General features: G+C 52.3%; 1 protein-coding gene across 12 annotated transcripts in view; it reads left to right on the forward strand.

The window, feature by feature from the left end:
- The window catches only part of SMARCA4 (SWI/SNF related, matrix associated, actin dependent regulator of chromatin, subfamily a, member 4), a 92,564-nt gene extending 83,323 nt beyond the window's left edge, over positions 1 to 9,241 (forward strand). For 5 of the 12 annotated variants that reach the window (XM_050925499.1, XM_050925497.1, XM_050925498.1 and 2 more), the window contains 9 exons: positions 215 to 313; positions 574 to 651; positions 1,850 to 2,077; positions 3,355 to 3,608; positions 5,072 to 5,180; positions 7,006 to 7,107; positions 7,493 to 7,625; positions 8,323 to 8,462; positions 8,749 to 9,241. In XM_050925499.1, the coding sequence (XP_050781456.1) occupies positions 215 to 313; positions 574 to 651; positions 1,850 to 2,077; positions 3,355 to 3,608; positions 5,072 to 5,180; positions 7,006 to 7,107; positions 7,493 to 7,625; positions 8,323 to 8,462; positions 8,749 to 8,781 (1,176 nt within the window). In that variant the 3' untranslated portion in view covers positions 8,782 to 9,241. The remainder of the gene's footprint in view (positions 1 to 214; positions 314 to 573; positions 652 to 1,849; positions 2,078 to 3,354; positions 3,609 to 5,071; positions 5,181 to 7,005; positions 7,108 to 7,492; positions 7,626 to 8,322; positions 8,463 to 8,748) is intronic. The other 7 variants (XM_050925503.1, XM_050925500.1, XM_050925501.1 and 4 more) reach the window with 7 other exon arrangements.
- Positions 9,242 to 9,824: the final 583 nt, after the last annotated feature.

Consider the following 9,824-nt stretch of genomic DNA (forward strand, 5'->3'; position numbering starts at 1 on the left):
GGGTGGTGCAGGTCACCCTCCCTGCTACTCCAGAGCATGAATGGTGAATGCGTGGCTGGCTTTTGCGCCGTTGCTCTGCGTCCCCGAGGCCAAGGGCACGTGGGCTGGAAGGAAAGAGCATGAACACTTGTTTCTCTTTTGAAGTGAATTTTAGTGTCGGTGAAAGGTGCCGGATTGACAGCCCTGGAGACTGAAGTCCTCTATTTATCCACAGAACAGATACAGCACGGGCAGCGGCAGTGGCAGTGCAAGCTTCCCCCACACTGCCTCAACCCTGTGCCTGAACCCTGACTTGGAGGAACCACCTCTAAAGGTGAGAGGGGTAGTTCAGTCTCCATGCCCATTCAATCCTTGGCCTCACTGCTGAGACTGCCAACAAAGATGCCAGCTCTGGTGGTGGTCTCTTGCAATGTGGATACCTGTCCACTGGACACTGGACTGAGACCACCAAAACTCCTTTCACGCGGGCAGCCGAACAGGGTCAGATGGTAGCAATGTTCGGTGTTCAGTTCCCGGCACACGATCTGCCGCGGCGGCGTCTCTCGCCATTAACAGGCGTTTGGAATCTTGCAGGAAGAAGATGAAGTTCCTGACGATGAAACGGTCAACCAGATGATTGCCCGTCATGAAGAGGAATTTGACCTGTTTATGGTGAGCGTGGCAGAGGCCGTGGAAGAGAACTGAGCCCCTCTCTCTCTTCCGGGTAACAGAGGCAATGGCATTTCTGATAGCGTTGAGCTCGTTATGTTTGAACATATATTGACTTGAGTAAGGACTAGGGGTCTAGTGGTTAGAGCAGTGGGGCCTGAGTCAGGGCTCCTGGGGTCTGTTCCTGGCTCTGGATGGGGAGCAGGGTCTAAAAGTTTGAGTAGGTTCTTCCCCTGTCCTCGGCTTACCCTAGATGTAATGGGGAAAAATACTTACCATAACGTGCTCCTGAAGCATGTTGGTGAAGTGCATTGAGATCTTCAGATGAAAGGCAGTAGGACAGGCAAAATTATTTATTAAGCTGGGAGATCTGTAGACTGTTCCATGTGACTCAGAGAGCACAAAAGACTCCTTTAGAAAATGCCACTCCTTCAGCAGTACTCTTAATGCCGATACATGCGTGTGGAGGAGGGGGCTTGCCCATGTCTGCCCCACATTAGACGTTCTAGGATCTTGTGAGCCTGGATAAGTCGATAATAACCACACACTAACAATGCACTGTAGGGACAACCCAGCTTTAGCGAAGACGGTTGGCAGAGATGACCCCCAGTAATAGCTCGTCTGTCTCCAGTTTCAGTGATCTCTTCTAGTACCTTGTCCTTCAGAGTGGTTAGTCTCACGCCTGCTAATATGCTCACGCAGTGCTTAACCTGATGTATTTGTTGAGCTGTAATGAATCCGTAGGTATTTAAATAATTGTTAAACAAACCCCTTGGGTTCCACAAACACGCTGCATTCCCTGCTGTATCCCTCCCCCTGCAAAGCTTCCCAAGGGCCTTGCGCTCAAAGATGGCAGAACAGCACTCCTCTGGAGCCAACTGGCATGGCTACTGCTTGACCGAGAGTCACCAGAGAGCACCCCTTCCCGGAGGCTGCACACACTGCACTGCAGCATTCCTTGCTCTTTGGTACCTGCTGGATGCCTGGGCCAGTTCGATATTTCCAAAGCCAAGATCAGTCACGTCCTGGTCCATCTGGGGTCAGCTGCATGACCCACAACGTCTGCTGTAGAGATGACCTGCCTCGACTAACCAGCGCCTAAATGGGCCAACTAACCCCCTAAAAGATGCATTCGGGCAATGGCCGCAGACCCCTCTGTTGCTGGGCCAGCGGTCCCCCCAGCAAACACCTCTTATTTTAGCGCATGGACCTGGACCGCAGGCGGGAGGAAGCACGCAATCCAAAGCGAAAGCCACGTCTAATGGAAGAGGACGAGCTGCCATCCTGGATTATTAAGGATGATGCTGAAGTGGAGAGACTCACGTGTGAGGAGGAGGAGGAGAAGATGTTTGGGCGAGGGTCACGTCACCGTAAGGAGGTGGACTACAGTGACTCGCTTACCGAGAAGCAGTGGCTCAAGGTATACATGGTACAGCATCGTTCTCCAATGGCCTTCTCAAATCTATGCTTGTGTTTTTGTCTCTGTGCTAAAGAAAATACCCAGTACTGGAGACTCTGATGGTGCATAGCTTAAAATCAGCCTGCTTTGGATGTGTGGCTGAATCCCCCAGCATGCTTCATTACCAACTCAAGGAAAGTTGCCTCTTACCCAAATCTCCACTAAGGGTTTGGAGCAGCATGAATCAGTCCTATTGATTCATGAAATGCTATCGACCCATTTGCTTATTACCAAACATTTGTTGTGTTAGGGTCAATTTCTCTTTCGCCATCTGATGCTGGTACTGGGTATTTGAAAAACTCACCTCACCCCATCACAGGGCTCTAGAGGGGTTTAACCAATTGAAGCCACGCCATAGCTGACTGCTACTTTAACAGCTGTCGAGCCTCCCAGGCAGAATGCACCTTGATGGGCAGCCGAGTGCCACAAGGTTGATTCTGCTGAAGGGGATGTTTGAGCAGCAGGGAGAGGGAGGCTGCAGCAGCTCAAGAATTAACATTAATGGGATCTTAAGAGCTTTTCTTGGACAGGAAGCTAGATGATGATTTAGCTGTAGAGAACAGAAATACCCTTTTTCCTTCTGTGGAGGTTAACCCTTGAGGCACCCTCTGCTTTCCTCCAATAGCCTTCCAGCAAATACATTCTTCATCTTAAAATACCTCCGTGTTCACCTAAAAATCTCCCCTACATCTGGGGCATTTTCCAACTTTGAATTTAAATGTAGGGCAGTTAGAGACAGTCTGATCAGTTGGATGTAATGAGTGGAAGGCAGGTCTGTAGAGGCCTTCTGTTCTTGGGAGGAAAAGCCTCAAGCCACGTGCGTGGTTCAGATGCACTCAGCAGAACAGAGATGCTTTATCCCATTACTAAGGAGCAGCCACTTCCAAAAAATACTAGAGCATTAGCATATGTAGCCAACCCAGTGGCCTTTCCCACATGGGTAAGTTGGAAGGGGTCCCAGTAGGGAGAAGGGGATCACCATATGAACAAGTCGGAGAACCCCTTTTCGGTAACAGCCTGAACTAAGGTCTCAGGTTGGGAGGAGGTCTGTCCGCAGGCAAGGGGCAGCCCATCCAGCCCCAGCCCCAGCCCCACTGGGCAGACCGCTCTGGTCATTAGTGCAGCAAATTAAAAGCCTCGTATAAATGGGGGTGCTTAGCATTTCACAGGCAGCTCCCTTGCCCTTTCTGCGCACCTTTGCCCAGCAGTCTCAGTGCTAGCGGCTGCTCTGTTGCTCCCCTCCGTAGGCTATAGAGGAGGGCACGCTGGAGGAGATCGAGGAGGAGGTTCGTCAGAAGAAATCTTCGCGCAAACGCAAGCGAGATGTTGACGTCGGCTCTGCCACCCCGACTACTAGCACCCGCAGCCGCGACAAAGACGATGATAGCAAAAAGCAGAAAAAGCGCGGCAGGCCTCCCGCCGAAAAGCTCTCCCCAAACCCCCCCAACCTCACCAAAAAAATGAAGAAGATAGTGGATGCCGTGATTAAATACAAGGACAGGTAAGAGAAGCAAGGGATGGGCACTCTCCTCAGTACTCCTGCATAGGGGCTGCTTTTCTGTCTTTTTAACCACCAGTGCACACAAACGTGGGAGGGAACACCCAAATCCTAGTCCCTGCCTGGGCAGGCATGGCGTAAACCCACGGCATTTCTGTCTTATTCCCTATCTCTACAACGGGAATCGTTCTTCCTTGCCTCCTAAGGAGTGGCTGATGTTTGCAAAGCGCTCTGAAGACAAGTTCACAACGTACTGGCAGTTTCTAATTCATCGGCCAGAGGGTTTTCTCTAGGCTGTTGTGTAAAAGCAGCAGAGATTGCGTTCTGCAGTTAAGGCAATGAAAGGAGGGTGGACCAGGATGCATGTTGTGTAAACTTTGGGAGTCAGGCTGTAATTGCCTCATTCCACCCAGTTTGTGCCCTGCCTCGCAGGCAAACTGCAGCAACTGACAAATCCAGCTCCTGTCCCATTTCTCTCCAGTGATCAGCTGATCTGCTAGGTCCTTCTTAGGCTCTTCCCTCTAGGCTTGAAATGTCTGCGATGCGGCATGCTGTTGGAAGCATCCGGTCAAGCACAGCGACAGCCCTGCTGTTGTGTGTTGTGCGCTGCTGATCACATGACGGTTGGGGCACAGCTGGAGAGCGCTTGTGGCCCTGCGATGCTCTTCTGGCTGGCGCAGTAGGGAGTTGCCAATATTGCTGTTTTCTGATGGAGGGTTGCGATTCAGGCATCAGCAGTACAGAGCAGAAGTTACACTCGTGGTCTGTGTGAATCAGTTTGAAAAGATCGAACTATTTCCTTTGGGATTTTCTAGGCTCTTTTATTTGGCCAGTGAACAAATAGTTTTTCTATCCTCTACTTTTGATTGATTTGACTCAGAGCCTGGAAAAGTTCCCTGGATCGAGGGAAGTATTAAATGTCTCAGCTCAGCATGCTAAGTGAATTTTGAACCATGGTGACTGGCCAGCGCACTAGAGTACATCCTGGAAGCAGCATAGTGGAGTTGATGCCTGCTTTGCTTAGAAGCTCTGCTGCAGTCTGCCTTCCCCTCCCATGTCTTAGGAGCCTTTTAAGAAACATCTAGGTTTTTCCCTGCCTGATTCCAAACAAATCGCTGCTTTTCCTCACCGTACTTTAATGAACCACTGGATTTTGTGCTGCTTAGAAAGAGGTCAGGTGACATGGGCCAGTGTTCAGAGAGTTGTAACGAAAGTGCTGACAGGCTCTTGCTGTAGTGACCATTAGGCAACACAGTAACCCTGCCAGCTTCTTGGCTGGCCTATTCGATTGTCCGTCCTTCGTCACCGAGCAGGCCTCCATGCCAAAGGAAGCATGTTCTCCTGCTCCTGCATGGTGGAAGTGTATTGCGTGGCAGTTCTGCATGGCAGGCTGGGAGCTGCTGCTCAGGCGAGAGGGGCAGGGATTGGCTCTGTCTTTGATCCTGTATTTCTTCCTTGTTTTGTAGTAGTAGTGGACGCCAGCTTAGTGAAGTCTTCATCCAGTTGCCTTCTCGCAAAGAGCTCCCAGAGTACTACGAGCTTATCCGCAAGCCAGTGGATTTCAAAAAAATAAAGGTAACCCTGCCCGCCCTCAGTGGATGCTTGTGGCACCATGCAGCACTCTTACTTCACGTCCTTGATTTGCGTCTTCACCGTGGTTTAATGCAGCTCTGTGCATCCGAAACAGTCCAGCCCAGCCCTCTTCCTGTCCTGTGGCACTACCATTGCTGTCCTGCCACTACCGTTCTCCCCTCCAGGCCCAGCCCAACTCCCTCCCTTCGTCTCTACCCTGGTCGTTCCCTGCACGCCCAGCTGTTCCCTGGTCTCCATTCAAACTTCTCCATCTTTCCTTGTTCCTGGGCCAGCCCTTAAGCTGGGATCAGCAAAATCGCCCTTACCAATTGCTGTCATTCTCCACCATTAAAAACATTTGGAGAGCTATACAGCCGCACCCTGCTGGGTCATGAAGCTCTGCCTCCAGCCCCCTCCTGCTTTTAGCTCTACAGAGCAAGGGCTCTCTAGTCAGGTCTTATAGCTGGACAGCCGTTCTGCCAAGTGCTTTGGGCTAGCCCCCTCGAGAGAAGTGACTAAATGGGCTGGCCTGCTGGGACCCGCTAACTCTGTCCCTGCACTTACTGGAGTGTTCTAGGAGCTGGGCTTCCAGCCACTCCTTGTGCTGCCCTGCAGTCCCCTCTCACTGGAGAGCCTCCTCCCTCCAGCCAAACTGTTCCCTCAGGAAAACTGCTGGCACATTTTGCAGCTCGCTGCTTCCTTATATGCACCGAACTGGAGTCCTGGGGGGCTAGCCCCAGTTAACTCTTGATGGGCAGGGGAGCTAATGGAAGCGTTCTCTGTCAGTTCATATCGTGGCCTCATCACTGTCATGCCTGAGCCCCCGCCAGTCATGTGTTAAGCGAGGTGCTTCGCCCTCCCCCAGCATGGACCAGTGCAGAGGAATAAATGAAAATGGAGGCCAACAGGCATGCACAGAACTGGGGCCTGAGTCTGGGAGCAGGATTCTAGGCAATTTAAAAAAAACAGCCCAGGCAGAAAGTGCAAGCACCCTCCTCCTAAAAGCAGGTTAGACAAACACCTGTCAGGGATGGTCTAGATAATCCTTCGTCCTGCCAGGAGTGCAGGAGACTGGACTAGATTCCTCTCGAGGTCCCTTCCAGTCTTATGATTCTTGGCACTCTGCCCTTGTACCTACCTCCACCATCTCAGTCTCACCTCCAAACCCGTGTGCCCAATGCCGCTCCCACCCACCTCTGATCTTTCCTCCTCCCTCCTGTCTCTGGGCTCCACCCTGGCTTGTCTCAGCTGCTCCCTGCGTCGTCTTCCCCTGCTCAGACCTCCACCCCTGCAGATCCGCATTGGCCAAGCACCTTCTCTGTGCTGGCCACACCTGTTCTCACAAAGCCTGTCCCACGGGGCCCCACCTGCTTGCATCTGTGGCTTGTGGCACCTGTAGGGTGCAGACCTCTTTCTTGGTGGTGCAATTCTGTGTGCTGAATACCAGTGTGTGGGGGGAGATTTCCTTCATGATCCCAATTATCCAGCCACTGCCGTTGGCTGTAAGGGGCTGCAGCTGGGCTGGGAACAGCACTGTCGATTGAGGGTTCCTAACACCCTGCCAGAAGCTGCCTGTATTTACATGGCACAGGCTGTGCAGGTGCATTGAGGAGGTCTGGGGGAAAAAGCCCCAAGGGGCAGACAGCCTACTGGGGTGTGTGGTCGTGCTGGAGCCCTGCACTTGGCAGGTGCTAATTGTGAGGCCGTTCCAGGTGACATAGAAGGCAGCATTGGGTAGCCAGCAAGGGAGCAGTTAAGGATGGGGAGCAGCACCAGGTGTTGAATCGCTGGCCATGTGTGAGGTGACTGACCTTTGCCTCTTTCTCAGGAACGCATCCGCAACCACAAGTACCGCAGCCTGAATGATCTGGAGAAGGACGTCATGCTGCTGTGTCAGAACGCACAAACCTTTAATCTGGAAGGCTCTCTGGTAAGCCACCTCCTTCCCCGCTGCCAGGGCTCAGGCAGGGGCAGTGACCCTCCCTCTCTCGACCCATGGAGTGATTGGGACTAAACACCTCGTTTTTAGAGAATCCCATTAAATCTGGCCAGCCAATTAGATTGCAAGATGGCCAGCCCTTTCTTCCTAATAAAAGCTGATCTGGTTAAAGATGGATTATTCCTAAGCATGGCAAACGCTTAATACCCAGACTTTGGTGTGAGCGGGCATCAGTTAGATTAAGCAGGTGTCGTGTCGTGTGACAGAGTGCCATGACTCTGGTGCCTCGAGCAGGGAATGGCTGTGGGGAGCCACAGCTCTCTCCAGAAGGTAACCTGCCCTGACTCATCCAGGCTGCTGTGGCTTCTTCCTCTAGATCTACGAAGACTCGATAGTGCTGCAATCCGTCTTCACCAGCGTGAGGCAGAAAATTGAGAAAGAGGAAGACAGTGAAGGTGAGGAGAGTGAGGAGGAGGAGGAAGGAGAAGAGGAAGGATCTGAATCAGAGTGTGAGTACTCTTCTGCTGCTGCCTCCGCTAAGCAGGAGTGTGTGCATGCAGGTGCCTGCCATATTCAGCTCTCGTGTGCTCACTGGAGACGGTCTCTGTGAAAGGGTGATGACCAGCTCGAAAGCTAACTAAAGCCGCGGCCCCTGCCCTCTCCTCTCTTCTCCAGGACAGGACTGAGGCACATTGGCACGGGCACTGTGGCTGGGGGAAGCTCACACTGCCCTGCCTGTGTTCTCTCTGTTCTGGGGCAGGGAGAGGACTGCAGGCGCCAGGGCTGTCTTGGAGGAAAGGAAGGGAAATGCATGTTGGTTCTCTGCATGGGGAACATAACTCCCCCCATTTGCTTTCTAGGCCATAGCTGCTCAGCCAGGTAGGTCAGGAGATCTCCAGCGACAGCTGAGTTAAAGGACAACGTGAAACTTACCAGGGATGCAGCAAGGGGGGGGAAGTTTGATGCAAGAGCAGATGCTCTGGAGGTACGGTGTTTGTTTTAGATGGCAGCTGTTGGAAGGTAAGCAGAAGGCGCTGCTCTCGCCCTGAGATGGAAAGCGTTCTAGAAGTGCCACGTACTTACTATGTCTGTGTTATAGTAGGATGGGTCTAATTTGCAGCGGAAGCTTTGTTGCCGTGTGGCAGTGCCGAGCCTTAACCTGTACAAGTGTTCAGACTCTCTGCGTCTCCTTGTACTTCCCTGCAGCTCGCTCCGTCAAGGTGAAGATCAAGCTGGGCAGAAAGGAGAAAGCACAAGACCGGCTGAAGGGTCGCAGGCGCACCAGCCGCGGCTCCCGGGCCAAGCCAGTGGTTAGTGACGACGACAGTGAAGAGGAGCAGGAGGAGGTAAGTGCAGGAGCTCAGTTCTCCACCCCCAGTTGCTGCCCGTGTAACCTTCTGTGGTGCTCGCCTGTAATGGAGCCACAGCGGGCACTTAGCCTTCTGTGCGGTGATGTGTTTAGCTTGGTGTTTGCAGAGTACCTGACGTGGGGCTGTAGCAGGAGGGGAACGAGCCCCTTTAAAGGGAGGACTCAGGGAAGCTGATGGGATAAACGTCTCTAAGCACTCAGCCCTCCCATGGGAATGTCTCCACTCTAATCTCTCCCCCTGTCCATTTCCTCTTGTCCCCCAGGATCGCTCAGGAAGTGGCACCGAAGATGATTAAGCAACATTCATTCCATGGTCCAGCCCACCAGAGCCGGTCTTTCCAAAGCGGACGCACTGTATCCCTTTAGCTCGAATGGGTAGCAAGAAATGTAGTATCAGACTTCAGTCAGCTGTATAAAACTCTTCCATATTTATACTGCAGAGAGGATGTAGGACTGTTTGTGTCTTGCCTTGTCCTGACATCGGTAGCGTTCGTTACAGCATTAACTGTCCAAGAGAATTATGAATTGGGGAACACTTGATCTCTTTTCTTTTTATGGCAGTACTGTTTCAGTTGCAGTATTGAATCACTGTAGTTTTAAACTGTGGATGCATGTGTGTAGCAGTCCACTCCTAGTACTGTATTTTATTAAAGCGGTCAAACCGCCAGCTGCCTGCCAGTTGACAAGGGTGCTGGCGGTGACTGTGTGTGTCAATGTCACTGGATTTCAAACAGTAATAAATTAAACAGAACGTTACTTTTTTTTGGCTGGGTCGTTCTTCTGGCTCACTGAACGTGTGTTCAGTTAATTAGGCCCCACAACCCCCTTCCTACTGCCCCGATCTGGCCTTCAGCTGGTTCCCTCCCTTCCCCACCGCCCAAGAAATGCTCCGAGGCTGACCCGCCGCTGGTTCTTGGCTTGGCAGTTGTAGCAGCAGGGCTGCATCAAGAGCTTCTGCCTCTCTACTCGCTATAGTAACTGCACACGTTAGATCACCCAGCATAGCAACCCCGCACGACCGACTGGGTTGTTACCCGCCCGTGGGTTACCCTTACCTGCTTTGTAAGGGTCGGTACAGTCAAGACCTTGTGGCCCGTGAGTCGTACCAGGCCTAGAATTAAGCAGCGCTGCCTCTGCAGCATCTAGCTGTCCTGCTGCACCCACCCCAATATCCACAACTGACACCTGGATAAACCGGTCAGCAGGACAGTGGATATTTGAATTTATCATCCGCCGTCAGTGCTGACCTCTCTTTGGGATGAAAGGGGCCAGCTCACCCCCGAGTTAGCCTTGCTGGCAGACTCCACTGGATTTGTCAGCCGTGGAAGGGGATTCTTTG

The sequence above is a fragment of the Gopherus flavomarginatus genome, chromosome 16 (genome assembly GCF_025201925.1).
Source record: "Gopherus flavomarginatus isolate rGopFla2 chromosome 16, rGopFla2.mat.asm, whole genome shotgun sequence".
Lineage (NCBI taxonomy): Eukaryota > Metazoa > Chordata > Testudines > Testudinidae > Gopherus > Gopherus flavomarginatus.